Source organism: Dysidea avara, chromosome 4, assembly GCF_963678975.1.
Source record: "Dysidea avara chromosome 4, odDysAvar1.4, whole genome shotgun sequence".
Taxonomy (NCBI): domain Eukaryota; kingdom Metazoa; phylum Porifera; class Demospongiae; order Dictyoceratida; family Dysideidae; genus Dysidea; species Dysidea avara.
Genome location: NC_089275.1, coordinates 13,102,877 through 13,125,333, shown reverse-complemented (window position 1 = coordinate 13,125,333; position 22,457 = coordinate 13,102,877). Strand labels below are relative to the sequence as shown.

Here is a 22,457-nt window from a genome sequence, read left to right as displayed (position 1 = left end):
CGGCTGTAACCGGTCAGTGCAGTTTGCAGGAATTAGGGCTACATTGATATTGTGGCTATCCAGTAGTGTTAAAATGGTTGACGTACACTGTGCTTTGAAGTTATCAAAAATTAAAAGTGCACCCTGTTCATCAGGAAGCTTCAGATCTTCTTTAATTTTCCTGATGTATGGAAAAATGACCATCTCCATATATTCCTTCATTGTTTCTTCATTCGACCAGTGATTGGCCGAATAAGTAATGTTCCACATTGAGGGAAAACTGTAAGTTGGAAGGCATCGTGTTGTCTTTCCTTCGTATACAAGCTGAAGTGGCAGGAAGTCACCTGAAAGGGATGCACCAAAAACTGCTGTTATCTGTCTCTTGTCATCTATCCCCATCATTTCTACCCTCTTTGCTCCTTCCTTCTCCATTGTCCAAGATGGTGTGGGGACATAATTGATTGCTGTCTGATCAAAATTTATGACCAACTGTGGTGGAATTTCGTCCATGCTTACAATGTTTGTAATATACATCAAAAATGTTCTTTTCAATTCTTCAAAATGCTCCACATCAATTTTTGCCTTGCTACATGCTCTCCTTTTGACATAGCCCATTCTCTTCAGTAAGGATTTTGCCCATTCTTCAGTCAACTTGATCCCACCATTTTCACACAGAATATTAGCATCTTTATTCATAATAATTCCCTCAGCAGCAGCAATCACTACACTACTACTCACTGCGGTTCCACGACTACGCAATTCTTTGATATACTCTTGTACCTGGCCATCTAATTCGTCCCGCAACAATAAAGGCCTGCCACTTTTCATACGAGGCAACTCGTGAACTACACAATCAGGATTGTCGGTTGTATCTTGGGCACTGGAAGCCTGAGCTTTTTTAACTTCATCAAGTTTCTTCTTGACTGCTTCCTTATAAAGGTTTTTAAACCTTCTTACACTGGTTTCTGTTAGTGGAAGGCGTGGATACTTGTTCGCGTAATACCGAAGTGATGCGGTAACTCCATGTGCAGCTGCTCGTTTGCCAATCTCACATCGTTGGGTTGATGTTAACATCAAATATCCATTTGGTCTTGGTTTACCACTGTAATTGCTGGCCGTTGCGCTCGAAATACCTAGTTTAAGGACTCCATCATTTGCCATTCTTATCGCTGAAGACGGAACGCTCTTACTCAAAGTCCCATTAGGATCCGGTATATTGTGGCCGATATCTTCCGATGACTTCGACGTCGATATCTGAGTTGATGTCACTTTCGATCCAGGCTTGAGTTTGTAGTACTTGAGAATAGACATCTTACGTGCGCAACGTGGCTCTGCACGTGAGGAAAATTTTCTTTGTTGCTGAGTAATTGGCGAATTTAAACTTTGGCGAATTTTTGCAATTCGCCAATTTCGCCAAAGTTTACCCCCGCCAAAGTTTCCCTCTATACGGTATTAGACATTGTTGGTGTAGAGACTAAAATCAAGATTAAAATTACACATCAGGTGATGATCTCCCTTTCTTCAGTAATCTTTGTTGTATGTCTCCTACCAGGCTATAAAATTCAATATCATCCTTACACTAGCAGCTATAATTGGTTTTTGTTGGTATCAGTTCTAGTGGATTTCCATGCTACTACTTTAATGATATGTACACAGAAAATTTTACATGTGTGGTGCTTGTTGTCATGTGATCCTTTTGATGTTTGTGTTGTCATGATGTTATTATTACAGAAGTCAGAACGTTATCAACTACAAAAAGCAGCTAAAGGAGGTGATGTTGTTACTCTGGAGAAATTAATAAACACCAGATACATTGATGTGAACACTACTGACCCGGTTAGTACATTATATGGTTATTGTCAATGTGGGACTGATAGTAGTAGTGAGGGTTGTACACATGTAGTGAATGTGTGATGTTTACCAGTAGTAGGTGATGGAACAATGATGTTTTTAGATATTTTAACATAATTGGGAAATACAGTTGTAAATTCATGTGATGAAACAAGTTGCAATGAACTTTTATATGCATAATACATTAATATAGATCTAATCCAAAACAGTCAAGCTGTAAAAAAAGAGTGAGGCCCTCAGAAAGGCTATGGTGAAAACAGATGTGAAATCCAAGGTGGCGGCCAAGAAATGGCTGTGATGATAGGTTAATGGTAAAAATTTTAATAACAACAATTCAGGTGAATTTGGTGCCACCTTGGATTTCACATCTTTTTTCACCATAGCCTTTCTGAGGGCCACACTCTTTTTTTACAGCTTGGCTGTTTTGGATTAGATTTCACTTCTTTTTGTATTTGTATACCCCAAAGCTGGCCTATGGCCAGCTTTAGGGCTTTTTAACCTATCATTTTTTCTTTGGAAGAAGAAAAGATGAAGCAGGGTGATTTCTTTGTAGCTGAACTGTCTACAAGGTGATCCTTCTAGCTGATCTCTCTACCAGATGACTTGTTTGTAGCTGAACTCTCTACAGGGTGATTTGTTTGTAGCTGAACTCTCTACAAGGTAACTTCTTCTAGCTGATCTTTCTACAGGGTGATTTGTTTGTAGCTGAATTCTCTACAGGGCGATTTGTTTGCAGCTGAACTCTCTACATGGTAGTTTCTTTGTAGCTGAACTCTCTACAATGTAACTTCTTCTAGCTGAACTCTCTACAGGGTGACTTGTTTCTAGCTGATCTCTCTACAGAGTGACTTGTTTCTAGCTGAACTGTCTACAGGTGATTTGTTTGCAGCTGAACTCTCTTACATGGTGGTTTCTTTGTAGCTGAACTCTCTACAAGGTGACTTCTTCTAGCTGATCTCTCTACAGGATGACTTGTTTCTAACTGAACTCTCTACAGGGTGATCTGTTCATAGTGGAACTTTCTACTGGGTGATTTGTTTGCAGCTGAACTCTCTACATGATGGCTTCTTTGTAGCTGAACTCTCTATTAGGTACCTTCTTCTAGCTGATCTGACTACAGGATGACTTATTTGTAGCTGAATTCCCTACAGAATAATTTGCAATGTAATATAATTGAGTAAATTATAAACGCAGCTGAATGCTTTATTAGGGTGACTGTTCTATTTGGAGTATCTCGATCTCACATTTGCTACACGTAGTTGCCTTTCGAATTATAACTCAGTGATTTGTGATCTGATTCTTCTGTACTACTGCAAGGACTTTCTATGATGATTATTCCAGCTACATACTGATTTTTAGCTCGTTGTTCTAAGCGGTTTGCCTGGTAGTCACAAAAACTTATAGTTTTTTTATTCATAAAAATCGATCGCGTAATTTTGACACAGGTTACACGGGTTGGGTTTTGTGTCATATTTCCATGGTCTTTATCCCGATTCCTTTCAAACCACAAAAAGGCACTCTTACGATGGTTGCTCCATCTACATATCAATTTTCAACTGATTCCTCCAAGGGGTTTACCCTGTGGGCGTGACAGACCCTCGACCTTATTTTACGCAAATAATCAGTAATAACTTCGTGAATGTTCATCGGAATCCTACCAAAGTTGGTACGGAGATCCTCCTTAATGAGCCCTTTAAGTGTGCCAAATTTCAGCCTAATCCGAGCACGAATTCGTGTTTTATGGCGAATTTTGGAAGTGTGCAAAATGAAGAAGATGAATCTGAAGAAGAATAAAACGAAGAAATTAAAACGAAATTTTGTTCACTCATATCTTGGAAATGGCCGGAGCAGTTTACTTCAAATTTGGTATGTAGACTCCCCTAACCGGGCAGCACGGCTCTAGCAAATTTGGTTCTAATCGGAGTAGGGATCACAGAGTTACATAGGTGTGAAAATTGTGTTTTCTTTCTTCCTGTTAATATACTCACGGTGTGGCGCGCCGACTTCTTGGGCCACACGACACACTACCGTGTGTCTTGATAGAACGGTTAAAGTCTAAGCACTGTAAATTTAATCCCCACAGCAATGTGAAATTTTGTGAACCCAGTAGTAGTCAAGGGCATGCACAAGTACTATGGACCAAACTTAATTTTACTTGAATAGCCATTTCTTTGGTAATGGGTTGCTATTTAAATTTTAAACATGTATCAAGACACACAGTAGTGTGTCGTGCGGCCCAAGAAGCCGGCGCGCAACACTCGTGAGTATATTGACAAGAAGAAAGAAAACGCAATTTTCGCACCTCCGTAGCTCTGTGCTTCCTTGATGAAACAAGACGATTTTTGCTGTGTACATGCCCTCCAATTTTAGCACTCCACATTCCAAATTTGAGCAAAATCGCTTCACGTGTTCCCGAGATATGCGACTTCAAAAATTGGCTTAGTTTCTTGGTTTTTTTTCTTCTTTTTCTTCCTCTTGTCGCACACTTACAAAAACTGCTATAAAACGTGAACACCATATCTGATTGCCTTGAAATTTGGCACAGAAAGGAGGGGGGTATAAAGGCGCAAACTTTGGCTGGAATACGATAAACAGGCAAAGAGTTATGAGTGATTATTCACGAAAAATAGCACCAATATGTTGTCATGCCTACAGGGTAAACTGCGTATGGCAAGAAGCTGAAAATCGGTGGATAAATAGGTTAACTATCAAACCTCAAACCTTTTGTGGTTTGAAAGAAATCGAGCTAAAAACCAGGAAGATACAACGAAAAAACCAACAGTGTGTAACAATTATGCAATCGAGATTAGCTAATAAAAAAACGACTGCTTTCCACGCCTACCAGATAAACCGCTTGGGGTAATGCTTTGAAAATCATTGTACAGATGGAGTAATCATCTTAGAAAGGCCCATCAATGATGTAGAAGAATCAGACTTAAAGCCACGGAGTTATAACACGAAATCCAACTTAGTGCAGCAAGTGCGAGATCGAGATACTCTAATAGAGCAGTTATCCTAATAGAGCAGTCACCCTGAAGAGAATTCAAGAGATCAGCTGGAAACAAGTAACCTGTATAGAGATCAGCTACAAACAAGTCACCCTGTAGAGAGATCAGCTACAAACAATTAACCCTGTAGAAAGATCAGCTAGAAAAAGTTACCTTGTAGGGAGTTCATGCAACTATGGAAAGAGATAGTTCAGCTAGAAGAATTCACCTTGTAGAGTTCAGCTACAAAGAAACCACCATGTAGAGAGTTCAGCTACAAACAAATCGCCCCGTAGAGAGATCAATAGAAGAAGTTACCTTGTAGAGAGTTCAGCTACAAAGAAACCATCATGTAGAGAGTTCAGCTACAAACAAATCTCCCTGTAGAGAGATCAGCTAGAAGAAGTTACTTTGTAGAGAGTTCAGCTATAAAGAAACCATCATGTAGAGAGTTCAGCTGCAAACAAATCACCTGTAGAGAGTTCAGCTACAAATAAAATCTCGCTGTAGAGAGATCAGCTAGAAGAAGTTTCCTTGTAGAGAGTACAGCTTTAAACAAATCACCCTGTAGAAAGATCAGCTAGAAGAAGCCACCTTGTAGAGTGTTCAGCTACAAAGAAACCACCATGTAGAGAGTTCAGCTGCAAAGAAATCACCCTGTAGAAAATTCAGCCTCAAACAAATTTCCCTGTAAAAAGATCAGTTAGAAGAAGTTACCTTGTAGAGAGTTCAGCTGCAAGGAAACCATTCTGTAAAGAGCTCAGCTACAAACAAATCACCTGTACAGAATTCAGTTACAAACAAATCACCCTCTAGAGAGATCTGCTAGAAGAAGTTACCTTGTAGATCGTTCAGCTACAAACAATTCACCCTGTAGAGAGAGCATCTAGAAGAAGTTACTTTGTAGAGTGTTCAGTTACAAAGAAACCACCATGGAGATTTCTGTAATCAATATATGTATTATATATATAATTTGTACATTTACTGATAAAATATTTGAAGTACATCTACTTCATCTTTTCTTCTTCCTGTGGTAAAGAAAAAAAATTAGTTTAAAAAGTCCCAAAGCTGGCCTTGGGGTATACAAATACAAAAAGAAATAAAATCGAATCCAAAACAGCCAAGCTGTAAAAAAAAGTGTGCAGCCCTCAAAAAGGCTATGATGAAAAAAGATGTGAAATCCAAAGTGGCGGTCAAGAAATGGCTGTGATGGTAGGTTAATGGTAAAAATTTTAATAATGACAATTCAGGTGAATTTTACAGCTTGGCTGTTTTGTATTAGATAGTAGTTATCGGCAACCATTGCTATAGAAACATGTAATTTGAGCCAAAGCAGCCATATATTAACATCCATTACTCGATACCTATGAACAAGTATGTAAACTCAGAATAGCATTGATAATTAACATTAATACCACTCTTGCTGCTTTCAAACTGATATTTCAGTGCACCACCAAACCCCAAATTTCACTGCTACCATGTGAGCTATTATATCACTATATAGTGTTTTGTGAAGATGTGTACACAACAGCACATATTCAGTTTCATAATACACATTGTAAAATGTGACCCGTATGGGAAAACCAGTCTTATCACCTATTTAAAGTATGGAAAAATGCCAATTTTAAGTATTTAGTGTGTTATAGCTTGTTTTGTTGAAGTAATGTGTACCAAATTTTCACACGTTTTACACCTATTCATTACCTTCCAGGGAATCCACTATGCAAGTAGCCAACAACTAAGTTTCCCACCATTTTAGATAGTTTTTAACCAAGGTTGACTGTATCAGGCTAGCTTCAAAAGGGGTGGGAGGCGGAGGGCCTGGAAAGCGGGAAATATGGTGTTCAAAAATTGAAAGGGAAGGTGCAGGGATGAATTATGCCAAGTTTTGGGCCATTGAGGTCTCAAAATGGGTTGAAATGAAAGGAAATTCATAGCAGAGGTACTTATTCAACACCACAGAGCTGTACAGTCACATACAGTCATCTCCAGGCTGACCAGAGCTCCATTAAGGCACCACACCACATGTATGGTTTGCCACTGGGCTTGGGAAAAGCAGCCAGCTCACTTAAGTATAGCTGATTTTGACTGTGGAATTAGATAGTTTATTCACGTAGCTTTGTGTCCTGGGTGAAAAATCGAATCTGCTGACATGGGCGATAAGACTGGTTTTCCCAGACTGGGTCTCAAATGTCTTTTGCTCTCTTGTTTACAATCAGAACAGAGGCATCGGAACTAGGAGGCTATGGCCTCTACACAATTTTCACAAGTATGTTTGGCCTCCACACTTTTGGGGCCAAATTGCTCAGGTTGAAAAATCTATATACCTCTATGCAAGAAGCCACTATGCAACAGCACGGTTTCCTGCAGCAGCAGCAGACTTCACCACAATGTTCAAGCCATTCACTGTACTAAACCCAAAGGTGCCTGTAATTTTATTTCTGTTAGTCCTAGCATGTGATATTTTTTATTCAAATATTTTACTGGAAACTGTGCTGTTTGAAGTTTAAACAGTGGAGAGGATGCCACATCCATGGAATTACATGATGACAAAGATTTATCTCAAAGGTGGCAACAGATGTAAAAGGGCAGTCACACTGTAGTGCATGGGTGTATGAGAGTTGCTACTACTGACGATTAAATGGATTTAAAAGATAAGACTTCGTTAATATATCAAGTAGTCTAAGGGTAGACTCAAGGCTTCTGAAAGTGAAAGTTACACTTTTGGGAATACCTGCTAGAGTGGACATCCCAATTCCTTCAATATATGAAGTTTCGCTTTGTGGATATCAACAGTTTATGTTGTAATCTTTGTATTAAGTTTGTAGTGCATACATGCATGAAGTACGCAGAGCATAATTATAAAAAAGACTTTTACATGAGCGTGACATATCACGTTACATCCATTAGAGCTCATGCATTAGATGTAGAGGAGTATAGCAACCAAAGAAATGTAGCTATTAGGGTTATTAGTTAGTGATAACATACTTCACTACACCTTTATATAAATGCACTTGTGAACTGAGCTGCAAGAGCCCTCTCAATGGGACCCTCTGTGTCTGCATGGGTGTTAATCAGTTTGTGACTGATTGGTGATGGTTAACTTTTTGCCAACACTCTGAAAAATGTTCCTGTACAACCCTGACTGAACAACACTGCAGGATAGTCTTTTTTGTAATATTGTGTAGTTAACAGTTCACTACAGTTTATTAAGTTTTTAGACTACAACAAGTTTGATACTGAAATTTGATTGGCTGAAAACGTGGTCTCTAAATCTCGTAGAGCCACGGTCATGTCCAATAGAGACCACGCTCTGAGGCGATACGAAACACGATAATTACGCGCCTGTAACATTGGCAACGCATGGGCGTTTAAATGGCTAGTAACAGCCGTACTGAATTAGAGGGAGGTATAATGGGCTTGTTTGTACTAATCAACACTACATTACTTGCTTACAAGCAGCTGTCGAGGCACAACAACAGCAACAATGAGTTGTAGTCCAGTCGCTGAGTCCAATACTTCGATACATAGCACGCGCCTGTAACATTGGCAACGCATGGGCGTTTAAACGGGTAGCAACAGCCACGCTGAGGTCCCGCCATGTAGGGAGGTGTAGAGGGCTTGTTTCTAGTAATTAGCCATACATTTCCCATTTACAAGCAGCTGTCAACTCAAGGTATAATAACGAGTTGTAGTCTAAATAAGTTAGACGTCAAGAACCACTGGGTTCTACGGGATTTAGAAAACCCTCAGGCCCTTAGTAGCACCCTCGCTGCGCTCGGGCGCTACAGCCCAGGGCCTTTGAGTTTTCTAAATCCCGTAGAACCCTGGTTCTTGACGTCTAACTATTATATATACTACACTATAGTCAGTTCATGTCTCTAAATAACTTTTGTTACATAGGCCAGCTGTCAAACCTTTATGGAGTGATGGTAATGCCAGAACTGTTTGCCACTACATATTATATGAATAAGAACAAGTAACTAAAGTGATGAGGCTTTAAATATATCCCATACATTTAGTGTGGATGTGTAAACATAATAACACATGTTATAAAAATATTGATAGTGAGGATGTGTACATGTTCACCTCTTTGATATAATTGGTTTTGTTGGGTGTCAAGAGTGTTGGAGTATTACTGTTTATTTGTATTTGAAAATTGCTTAAATAAGCCACTAAATTAAGCCACGGTGTTTAAAAGTATAAATATATTATTGTATTTCCCAAAAAGTATATTATAAGTATAAAACAACCTAAGACTAGGTGGCATTGATGGCATTTCCCATGCACTGCCTCCCTGGGGATGGATGAACGTATGTGTAAAAAAACTGACTTCACGTAAATTGGGGAAATTAAGCCACTAATTATTCACAGATTTAATATTCTGTATACAGTTACATACTGATGTTTGCGCTTCTGAAAAATTTACATTACTGGTTTATAAACTATTACCATATTTATTTTGTTAATGAAGCGTCTTCAATAGTAGCCACACTTGAGTAGTGCCACAATTGATATTAAAATTACTGTATGAGCTTAAACAATGTTTATGAATATTAAGTAGTGGTCAAGTTTGAATAGTTACCACACTAAATACCATGGTGTGTAACCACATCTATATAGAGTATGTCTAAAAGGTCATAATATTATTCAGAGAATTAAGAGACGTTGCTATGTGTACAAATGTTGAAGTTGTTTTGTTGTTCACATAATTATAACATGTACATGGTTATTTGAATGATCCAAAGATGTTGTGTTATAATTGATGAAGTCATATCATGTTACTTGTATATTATTACAGTCGGAAAGGACTGCTTTACATCATGCTACTATAATGGGACAAGTTCAAGCAATAGAAACATTGATCAGATTAGGAGCAGATGTGAATGCACTTGATAAGGTAAGCTAGTATGTGTATGATGAGATAAGTTGAAGTGTTACTGTTACTAGTAAGAAACACAATTCAATGTAGTAAGACACAACTATCCTACCAGTGTGTTAGTGTGTAGTGTGATAGAGGTGTGGTGTGGTATGAAGGATGATGTGACCCATACACTAGTTTATACTACGCTATTGTCAGTTCATGTTCACCCAGCCCCTAAATAACTCTTAATTGTTAGCTGCCAAACTATTTAGGAATGCTTAAAAGCCCTAAAAGTTTTTCAATGAAGTGCTTTGTATGGGTAAGAACTAGCGAGTGATGTGTTTGAGGTTGTATAAGAATATCCTATACATTTAGTATGGACAGCTCAGGTGTGTAAACCTATTGATAGTGAACACATGTACATGTTCACCTTTTTGATATTATTGGTTTTGGTGGGTGTTAGGAGTGTTGCAGTATTGCTGTTATTATATTTGCAAATTGCTTAAATAGATATTCAATGTGCTGCGCAACGCCACAAATTATTGACATAATTATTTTGTGTACAGTTATACATATTTTTGCATACCTGTAAAATTTCTTTTCAATACATTGCTGGTTCATAAACTATTAATTTTGTTAATGCAGCACTTCAATAGTAGCCATACTTAAGTAGTACCACAATTGATATTAAAATTGCTGTATGAGCTAAACATTTGTTTTGAGTAGTGGTCAAGTTTGAATAGTTACCACACTAAATGCCACAGTGTTAACAACATTAACATCTACACTAGTGCTGAAACGATTATTCGGTTATTTGACTATTTGACTATTCGGTCGGCATGACACTATTCGATTCGTTAACACACTATATTCGAATAATCGTTAGCACTTTGTACACTGCATTCAGATGGAAAAGCCACCCTTGAAACTTAAGATTGTGAATGAAGTGATGTATCTATGATGTAAAAATTCTATATTATAAATAGTTTAGGCTTAGCCTTCCTCCCTAACAATAACGTTTCAGTACTTATTACAAGCTTAAAGAATAATCGAATATTCGGTCGCTTTGTTAACAACTATTCGAATAGTAAAAATTGTTATTCGTTTCAGCACTAATCTACACAGTATGTCTAAAAGGTCATAATATTATTCAGACAATTAAGAGACTTTCCTATGTGTACAAATGTTGAAGTTGTTTTGTTGTTTAGACATAACATATACTTGGTTATTTAAATGATCCAAAGATGTTGTGTTATAATTGATGAAGTCACATCATGTTACTTGTATATTATTACAGGATGGAATGACTGCTTTACATTATGCTGCTAGGAAGCGTAGAGTTCAAGCAATCGAAACATTGATCAGATTAGGAGCAGATGTGAATGCACTTGATAAGGTTAGTTAGTATGTGTGTGATGAAATAAATTGAAGTGTTAGTGTTACTAGTAAGAAACAAAATTCAATGTAGTAAGACACAACTATCCTACCAGTGTGCTAGTGTGTAGTGTACATAGCTCTCAACCTGAAGCCTTAGCCAGGAGTGAGATCAACATACAAAGTATATCCACTGCATACATCCCATTCGACCTGATGGAGAGAACAAACACAACATACACAAAATGTACCTTAGGCTGATTATTGCTGTGTAGTTGTGCACCTATACTTGCTATCTATACAGCTGTATTCCTTTTATGCATATATTATTGTGTCTGTATATAAATTCTGTTGATGTCAGCTACGAGCTGCAACCCATTGGGATTATACTTGTACAAACTGACACATTTTCATCCTTTGTAGGCATTCACAGTGTTTAGGGACCTTTTCTCCAAATTTAGTGCATCTGTGGCATTACATGATCAGTGATAAGTTTAGGAAACATGGCCCAGTACACATTAAAAATATAACTCAGATGTGATAGTTGAAATATTCTGTTCCTTTCATCACAACTCTCACTGTGGTTTGCTCTTGGCAACTATTTAGTACGGCCATGTCTTAATCCAGCAGCACCATTTCCTTGTTGAACACATGGTACTATGTGAGAAGGATTGGTCTAAACTCAGAATAGCTTCTCTTGCTGCTTTCAAATGAGTATCTTTCTACATCACCCAAGTCCCAAATTCCATTGCTACCATGTACGCTACTATATCACTAGTACATATTTTATGAAGATGTGTATGTATGTATTAGCATGTGTTCAATTTCATATATACCACTTTAGCGTGGGTGTTCAAAGGCGCCGCTCGGTGTTTAACTCGCATATTCCCCGGGCAATATCAAGATACTGCCCGGGCAATATCATGGGAAAGCGGTTTGCCAATGACTTTGATGCCCAGCCAGTTCAAAGAAACGATATGCTTTGACTCGTTAGATTGAGCGACATAGAGCTTTGCATTGTGGGACTCCTTTTTGTAGTAGTTGCTAAGCTTAGGCTAAGATAGACTAGTTGGTTGTTACTAAAGTTTAATCAAGGTATAAAATAATCGTTTGGGCGATTGTGGATGCGTATTTCTACCCACCGCGTATCAGCCTTTGAACAGACTATGGAACAGCAAAGCTACTACTGCTACATTGAAATAGGTTAGTAACTTACAGTCCTAAGTACTTAACTTAATATAAGAACTTACTTACTGTCCCAATAGCGAAGTTAGTTGGCTTAACTTAGTACAAATATGATAACAATATAAACTCAATCCCACAATCGCAAGTTTTCTAACAGCATGTTGAAGCATAGTAATATATTACAGGGATTTTATGGAATCTTGCAATAAACTTAAAAACGAAAACCAAGTTACCAAGGAAACATTTGAATTGTCACGTGATAATGTCTATCGAAAGAAGCAGGTGCTCTGCTTACTCGGATGATCTATGATGGAGGATCGTGTGGCATAAGTTGGCTTTAGGGATGGATGATAAATCCACCGCTTCCAATCTCTGCGTAGACCCTTCAACTGTGTTTAGAATCATGAAACGGTTCAATGCAAGTGGCGGTAGTGTAAGTAAGAAAGAATATCCAAAGGACTGCCGAGTGTTAAAGCTAACCAAGCTTGTGGAAGCAGTTATATTAAACATGTTGATGCATAAGCCAGGTACGTATTTGAGGGAAGTACAGGAAGAATTAAGTCGTGTGTATGGTGTCAATGTACACCAGTCTACGTTGTGTCAGTTTTTAAAGAAGAGTGGATTTACCAGACAGAAAATGAAGATTGTAGCTGCCAGGCAAGATAAACATTTAAGGGAAACATTTGCAGTAGATGTAAGTATGTATGATTCAAGTATGTTGGTGTTTGTGGATGAAACTGGTACAGATATGAGGGATAGTTTAAGGAAATATGGATACAGTGTCAGGGGTAAACCGATCACTTCACACAAACTTACATGTCGTGGTCAACGTGTATCAGCCATTGTAGTGATGACGACCACTGGTATTCTGGATTACAAACTTACTAAGGACACAGTAGATTCCGATGAATTCAAGGACTTCATTGAAGGTTTACTTCCGATGCTGATGAATTTCAATGGAACAAATCCAAATAGCATTGTTATTATGGATAATTGTGCAATTCACCATTGTAGTGATGTTACAGGATTGTTGAGAGAAGTTGGGGTTATGGTACACTTTCTGCCACCATATTCTCCTGACTATAACCCCATAGAAGAGGCTTTCTCTAAAGTCAAGGCCGTTTTGAAATGTATGGAGAGTATATTGCATAGTGGTGTTGTTGACCTAGAGACATGCATAGCTGCAGCTATTGCTTCTGTCACTCCTGATGATTGTCAACAATATGTACATCATTGCCAGATTTATGGATAATTTTTTAATCATAGTTAGATAAGGCATTGTATTTAGTATCTAGCTAAGTTTTTGAAATAACTTTTGTTGAAAAGTAAGTGAAACACCATTATAACACAAAACTAATAGTAACAAACAGTATACAGCTAACTAATGGTTGCTGTTCATGACAAGTAGAAATGAATCAAAATTTATAATCTGATCAGTATAATGTAAGTCTACAATAACCTCAATGAGTCCATAATCTTCCCTTTCTGCTCTAGGAATTCTTCCTCACTTAGAATACCATCATCAAACATCTTGTGTAAATACCGTAATTGCTCATAGTGCTTCATTCTGACATCTGCCAATCGAGATGGGGAAATTGCGGCTACAGATGTGGCGGTGGAAGTGGTCACTGTTGGTTGAGTGGCAGCTGTGGTACATGCCGCAGCAGATGAATTATGTACAGCAACATGCTGTGATGTTGAAGGCGATCCTGTGAATGCCTGTGCCATTGCTTTAGCAGCGTCCACTACAACATCATGTAATGACTCTCGCTTTGCACGTTTGGGCACTGTACCTGTGATCATTGGTACATTAGGTGGCTCCTCTGTTGACTCGTGGACACCATTAGCAATCATTCTTGCCCATAACCTCAGTTTTGGCAGTTCCATTTCCTTGTGCTTCATCTTCAAATCTTCAAAAATATCGCTCACTTCCTCTTCATGTTGATCTCTCTTAGATGGTACATGTTTGTTATTATTGTTACCTGTTGACTCCTTAACCACCGACCTTTCACACCACAACTGTATCTCACAATTAGCACCAGTAAACACTTTGTACATCATTTGTACGTCAATATCATCGCATAACCATCGCTTTTGCTTTCCTTCGAAATAGCCAACTGCACTGATTTCGCTGACAGAATGTACATCTGTACAGAATGTCGTAATTATCTTCGTCTTTACCGCAGCTAAATCGACAAATTTCTCTTGAAAATTATGTAGTTGACGAACTATGAATTTTGGAGACTCAGCTGCTGAAGAGGCTGGATTAAAAATCTTCACACTATACTTGTACGTAGCTGTTGCTCTAGGCACAGGACTCTCGGCTTGACGTGAAGCTAATGAACCACCACCATTTAAATTGAAGGTCAGCTGGTTTCCGAGGCTCTGGTTATTTAGGAGTGGCAACAGTTGAAGCACATTTAAACCCAGAAGATTTGGGAATCCAACTCCCGCACTCCCTGCTTTACCACTGGCTTCTTTCGACATGTTTCACGCCAATTTCCTCGTGATTTTTAAAGGTTACCTTGGCAACTTAGTATTGAGTTTTCGATATCATTGCAAGATTCCGTAAAACCCCTGTAATGACGTTTTAACGTATGGACAACATTTTGATGGCTATTAACCCACGCTTTTAAAACCACGATCGATTTTCAGATGCTACTGTATAAAACAAATGGGATGAGTTCTCATTAGTTCTTTCACCTATTAGGTGAGTGCGCCCCAAGTGGTATATATCACTTAGACCATTTTGGTGGTGAATTTGGTGGATTTTGGAGGTGTCTAAGTTACTTAGACCCTTTTCATGTTTACTTAGACCCTTTCATGTTTACTTAGACCCTTTTCATGTTTATTACGCGCACCCGGACTGGTAGCGTTGGCAACGCATCGCCACCTGAAAATTAATTTAAACCTGTAACTGTTGTTACGGGTGGAGTAATGGCTTGTTTCTACTAATGAACGCTACATTTCTCTGTCACAAGCAGCTGTCAACAATGTTAAGGTACAACAACTACATAAAGGGTCTAAATAACTTAGACTTCAGACCACAGGGGTCTAAGTAATTTAGTAACCCTCAGGCCCTGTAGTAGCGCCTGAGCGAAGCGAAGGCGCCACGACACAGGGCCATCGGGTTACTAAATTACTTAGACCCCTGTGGTCTGAAGTCTATCTATTACTTATACCATGGTTGCTTGGGATTTTGCTGACATATACACCCGCAGCCCTCGGGCTTTGGGTGTATACATCAGCAAAATCCCTTGCAGCCGTGGTATAACTATTAAATACACATTGTAGAATGACTTTTGCTCTCTTGCTCAAAATTTATATTACTGAATAACGTTGTAGGATAGTCTTCCTATCATTGTAACATTATTTAGAAACAGATATGTGTTGTTATTGATGAAATCATATCATGTGACTTGTATATTATTACAGTGGGGAAGGACTGCTTTACATGTTGCTGCTTTTAGCGAAGGAATTCAAGGTATACATGATGCTGATTTTAGCAGAGGAGTTCAAGCAATAGAAACACTAATCAGATCAGGAGCAGATGTGAATGCACTTGATGAGGTCAGTTAGTATAGTAAGATGCTGGACAAACATGTTAGACTAATGTGAAGGAAACACCAAGTGGTATATATCACTTATACCATGGTTGCTTGGGATTTTGCTGACATATACACCCGCAGCCCTCAGGACCCCGGGCTTTGGGTGTATATATCAGCAAAATCCCTTGCAGCCATGGTATAAGTATTAAATACACATTGTAGAATGACTTTTGCTCTTTTGCTCAAAATTTATATTACTGAATAACGTTGTAGGATAGTCTTCCTATCATTGTAACATTATTTAGAAACAGATATGTGTTGTTATTGATGAAATCATACCATGTGACTTGTATATTATTACAGGGGAGAAGGACTGCTTTACATGTTGCTGCTTATAGCGGAGGAGTTCAAGCAATAGAAACACTAATCAGATCAGGAGTAGATGTGAATGCACTTGATGAGGTCAGTTAGTATAGTAAGATGCTGGACAAATATGTTAGACTAATGTGAAGGAAACACCTGATGAAGTGTTAGTGTTACTAGTAAGAAACACAATTCAATGTAGTAAGACACAACTATCCTACCAGTGTTTAGTGCATAGGGTAGTAGAGATGTGGTGTGGTGTGAAGGATCATGTGATCACACACTAGTTTATACTACACTATAGTCAGTTCATGTTCACCTAGTCCCTTATTTCCCCTAAATATAACTCTTGTTACATGAGCCAGCTGTTAAATCATTAGGATTGATGTAAAGCCATTTAAATGTCAGAAATGTTTGTCAATAAAGTGCTTTGATATGTATGAACAAGAACAAGTGAGCGATGAGACTTTATAAACTTCTCATATATTTAGGACAATTCAGGTGTGTGCACAAGAGTGAGAATACACCTTTGTCCAATATAAAACTATTAATAATGAACATATGTACATGTTCACCTCTTTGATGTTACTAGTTTTGGTAGGTGCCAGGTGTGTTAGAGTAATACTGTTTATTGTATTGGCAAAATGCTTAGTAACTGTTTGATGTATATAGTAGGTAAAGACACACAGAACACAAATTAATGACAAAATACTGTATAGCTTACATAAGTAATATTTTGTACATTTTTGAAGAGGGTATATCCATTCACTGGACTGGACTACTGGACTGGACTACTGAACTCACATAAAATTTGCTTAAACACATTTTTTCAACCACAAACACCTTTTTCAACCACTAAAAGTGATTTCATAGAGTAGTATACCACACTTGAAGCTAGGGCTCTCCTCTCCATCTCGTGTCTTGCATTAAAAAGAGGCACATACAGCTAACTGAAGTCTATCTTTTTTTTTAATCGTTACAGCGCAAGTGTAAGATACTTGGTCCTACAGCCTGTTTAAAGATGTTAGCTATATTAAATATGTTTGGAAAAGGTGCTATATAGTTTGGAGGTTATAACCTTGGTTTGAACCCCTGTTACATTCACTGTATTTTAATTTTTTTTTTGTTTTGCAAATATGTGTAACCTTACCTTCCTGTTTGAAAGTGAGTGCATTGGGAAGCAATTCTTTAACATTGCATACTCGTTGCTATTTACAAACATTATAACCAAAGAGCCAGCAAAGCTAGAGTGAATGCACAGACTACAGGCAATTTCTATATAGTGTAAAACATATAATTATATGGTGGTGATTTCACAAAAGAAGGCTAAATAGATAAGACGGCAGTGTTAACAGTGCACAGTGCTTGAACATATGTGGCATGATATGCTCAGCTATGATTTAACTAACCTCTGGTACAACAGTTGCATATTTGCAGAAAATCTATTACATTTGATTGTATATAAGAAATCACCAAGTGGCTGTATAATGTCATCTGTATGCTACACTAAGACTGCTATGGGAGTGCAGTTGTGTCAATGTACCATTTGTAAAAAAGTATTATTGCAGAAAAGAATTTGTGTACCAGGTTGCGGTGTTAGCTATAGTGTTACATTGTTGTGGTGTTGCATTGGTGCAGTGTTGCATTGTTGCATTGTTGCAGTGTTGCATTGTTGCATTGTTGCAGTGTTGCATTGTTGCAGTGTTGCATTGTTGCAGTGTTGCATTGTTGCAGTGTTGCATTGTTGCAGTGTTGCATTGTTGCAGTGTTGCATTGTTGCAGTGTTGCATTGTTGCAGTGTTGCAGTGTTGCAGTGTTGCATTGTTGCAGTGTTGCAGTGTTGCAGTGTTGCATTGTTGCATTGTTGCAGTGTTGCATTGTTGCAGTGTTGCAGTGTTGCAGTGTTGCAGTGTTGCAGTGTTGCATTGTTGCAGTGTTGCAGTGTTGCATTGTTGCAGTGTTGCAGTGTTGCATTGTTGCAGTATTGCATTGTTGCAGTGTTGCAGTGTTGCAGTGTTGCAGTGTTGCATTGTTGCAGTGTTGCAGTGTTGCATTGTTGCAGTGTTGCAGTATTGCATTGTTGCAGTGTTACGTTGTTGCAGTGTTGCATTGTTGCTTCATCAACCTTCAAAGACGATTTATTTTTATATATGTGTAAACTTTGATTTATATAGTAATTTATGTGGCTAATTATTTCTGGTTGTGTTAGTGTATGTGTTCTGTTGTATCAAGTTTTTCTTTTTTGTATGTATGTATGTATGTTGTGTCTTTGCTCCTCTGCCAGGGAAGAACGGCATTGCCGACTGGTTTTGAGGTAAAATTCAAAATCAAATCAAATCAATCAAATTGCGTTGTTGCAGTGTTGCATTAGGCAAAGTGATTAATGAAAGAGCATGTAGTGTTATATTGATACTAATGAACAGTTGTTGCAACTAACACACACAATGAAACTTCTAACAAACGTCTCATACAGGGCAGTACGCTTGTTAACTCTATGGACAAAATGGGATAGAAATCTGCAACACATGCAGTGTTTACTTTATGTGCAGAATTGTGTTCAATTGGCACTTATATGAACACATGTATTTTGTGGGAGTCTAGTTAGGCTTAAACACAGCTTTGGTGATACAACACAGTGTCTTCAACATGTGAACCACGAATCATTAGTGTTGTAGCATGGACAGTAGCTACTAGTAATTGTGCAAACATCAAAGGACTAGCTACATGCAATATTGAACTAGTGATTGCTTCAACGCAACTGTTGCGCCGAAGATTAGTTGAGTCATACCTGAGCATATCATGCCATGTATATGCTTGAAACATTGCTAGCAGTAGGCAAATTACGATAAAGAACTATACCGATTTAAGGTTTTAGTGTAGTTTTTATGATCAATGTACAAGTTTTATGTCTCGTGGTAAATGGTGTCAGTTTCTAAGACACTTATTTTAGTTAAGTCTGGTGATAATAGGCAAGAAAACAAACAAACAAAAAAATTTGAGTCCAGTAGTCCAGTCCAGTAATCCAGTCCAGTAGTCCAGTCCAGTAATCCAGTCCAGTAGTCCAGTCCAGTGAATGGATACACCCTTTTTGAAGATACAAAGATGGTGTGTTGTTATTGATGAAATGATATCATGTGACTTGTAGCTTCATTGATTGTAGGCATGAGATTCAATACCTTGGGTATGAGAGTGTTGAGATGTGTACTGGTAATGAACCTTATCATGTTTTGAATACATAATTAATACTCATACAAGGTGTTTTCATGCTCTTTTATCTGTTGGTTTTAAAATGCTACAAATGATGAGAATGAAAAGTGACAATTCCATGTTGTTAGTTTAACAAATCTGACCATAATGCAATTTGTCCAGACACAGTGTCTCATCAAAGCTCAAGGAGGGACACTGAGGGAGCCTAAACACTAAGCTACATATGTAGCATGTCTGTTGATTGTATGAACAACAATAGTCACTTGGTTGCTAGGAGATAGTATACATTCTTAGAACCCAAGTGAGTGACCACAAATTTACAATTGCCAAACCTCTGGTGTAATGTAATCACAATACAGCTGCATCAAGGCATGTGACATAAATCCAGTATAACTGTTATGCTATAAAATTATAGTGAACACAGTAGACATGTACATGTTCAGTCAATGTAGGCAACTGTCCGGCCAATTCTGGTTTGTAAGGACATTGTGGCAGGCAACAGAAATTTCTTATCTTAAGCTGTGATATAATCTGCTAAAAAAGTTTGCTTATAACTGATTACTACTGTTGCTCTTCAAACACTTATTGAATTGGTCTGGTGACATTATGACTAATTACCATTTCTATGGAATGTAGGGGTGTGTGCAATATAGCTGTAGCAACAGCCATTTCCATAGATACTTAATATTTTATTATGCTACTGCTGGGACTATACATATAGCACAGCTAGCACAAGTGACAGATTATTATACTCATTAGTCACTGCTATTGTTCCTTAGCAACAGTGGCTCTTCATTACCAAACAAAGATAAACCCACTAATACATGCATTTATGCTGATTGCTCGTACACATAACATTTATACTAATTGTGTAGTGTATTAGAGGTGTAGTGTGGTGTAAAGGATGATTTGACTCATACACTAGGTTATACTACACTATGGTGTGAGTGCATGTACACCTAGTCCCTAAATAGTTACATGAGCCAGCTGCCAAACCTTTTAGGAGTTCTGAAAAGCCCTTTAAGTTTGTCAATAAAGTGCTTTGATATGAGTACGGACAAGTGAGTGATGTGATTGTGGCTTTATAAAAATATCCTATACATTTAGTATGGACAACTCAGGTGTGCAAAACTATTGATAGTGAACAAACGTACATGTTCACTCTCTTTGATATTATTGGTTTTGTTGGGTGTCAGGAGAGTTGCAGTATTGCTGTTTATTGTATTTGCAAACTTCTTAAATAAATGTTCAATGTACTGGGCAAAGCCACAAATTATTGACATATTTTGTATATGGTTATACATAATTTGCAATCCTGTAAATTTCTTTTCAATACATTGCTGGTTTATAAACTATTACCATATTTATTTTGTTAATGCAGCACTTCAAATAGTAGCCCTACTTAACTCACTCACTGCCAAATTTGTAGAGGCTCCAATCTACTGTTTCTAAGCTGCTATAACTTACACACCATACCATATAATCCTATAAAACGATCTATCAATTTACTTGCTATAGAACAAGGAATTAGATTATGAAATTGTTGATTACACAAGAGCAACCACAAATCCATTATATAACTTTAAAGTATGAAAATTAACCTAAGTGAAACCAAAGGTGAAATTTCACTAATTTACAGGCTAGCACTATTTATAATAATACAATAAATATCTCTAACCTGTTTATAACTGAAGCAATTATCACTAAATCAGGTTTTCCAGCATTTGAGCAAGTGTGCATGGGCATACAAGCATGAGGTCACTGTTTTGAGGCATACAAAAGTAGCAACACGCCACTCCAACCTATATAATCCCTCTCCTTACTGTTTCTCTTTATTAGCAGTGCTATTATCACGTCGAAGAATCGTCTACAAAGCTTGTTATTGACATTCCGAAAGTATGTGATTGCATCATCTAACCACGCAATAGTGCACAAGAGACCGGTTATCCTTGTTCCCGTTCACTTAAGGGTATGCCTACTACAGGATAAGCGCAGGAGGTACTAAAATGCTCAACTGAGGTTTCAGAGCATTTAGAATGTGATGCTACGGGCGTTTATAATCGAAACCACCATATGGCGGTTGTTGCGGTGAGAGGGTTAAGTAGTACTAAAATTGATATTAAAATTACTGTATGAGCTTAAACATTATTTTGAATATTGAGTATACGTAGTGGTCAAGTTTGGATAGTTACCACACTAAATGCCATGGTGTGTAACCACATCTATATAGAGTATGTCTAAAAGGACATAATATTATTCAGAGAATTAAGAGACTTTGCTATGTGTAGAAATGTTGAAGTTGTTTTGTTGTTCACACATAACGTATACTTGGTTATTTGAATGATCCAAATATGGTGTGTTATAATTGATGAAGTCATATCATGTTACTTGTATATTATTACAGGGGAGAAGGACTGCTTTACATCATGCTGCTGAGAGGGGACAAGTTCAAGCAATAGAAACATTGATCAGATTAGGAGCAGATGTGAATGCACTTGATGTGGTTAGTTAGTATGTGTATAATGAAATAAGTTGAAGTGTCAGTGTTACTAGTAAGAAACACAATTCAATGTAGTAAGACACAACTATCCTACCAGTGCATTGGTGTGTAGTGTAGTAGAGGTGTGGTGTTGTGTGGTGTGAAGATCATGTGATCCATACACTAGTTTATATTACACTATAGTCTGTTCATGTTCACCTAGTCCCTTATTTCCCCCTAAATATAACTCTTGTTACATGGGCCAGCTGTTAAATCATTTAGGATTGATGTAAAGCCATTTAAATGTCAGAAATGTTTGTCAGTAAAGTGCTTTGATATATATGAACAAGAACAAGTGAGTGATCAGACTTTATAAATATCTCATGCCTTTAGGACAACTTAGGTGTGTGCACAAGAGTTAACTGTCTACGATAACACATTACGATGGCACCCTAATACCTACCTTGGTTTGACCCCCGTGCTGGGTAAGGGACTACTCGTTACCGCATTCCCACGGCCTCCCCAACGGCTCACATGACTTAAATGGGCTTGGGTGAGACACATTGAAGGCAGTGCCCACTTTACCCAACACCAGTCACAGTGTATTGCCTAAGCACAAT

The 22,457-nt window shown here is 37.9% G+C and overlaps 1 protein-coding gene across 3 annotated transcripts in view; it reads left to right on the top strand.

Moving 5' to 3' along the window:
* The window catches only part of LOC136253054 (uncharacterized), a 150,373-nt gene that overhangs the window by 93,737 nt on the left and 34,179 nt on the right, over positions 1–22,457 (top strand). For all 3 annotated transcript variants that reach the window (XM_066045636.1, XM_066045637.1, XM_066045635.1), the window contains exons 7-12: positions 1,711–1,815; positions 9,619–9,717; positions 10,979–11,077; positions 15,676–15,810; positions 16,152–16,250; positions 21,763–21,861. In XM_066045636.1, coding sequence (XP_065901708.1) covers positions 1,711–1,815; positions 9,619–9,717; positions 10,979–11,077; positions 15,676–15,810; positions 16,152–16,250; positions 21,763–21,861 — 636 coding nt within the window. The remainder of the gene's footprint in view (positions 1–1,710; positions 1,816–9,618; positions 9,718–10,978; positions 11,078–15,675; positions 15,811–16,151; positions 16,251–21,762; positions 21,862–22,457) is intronic.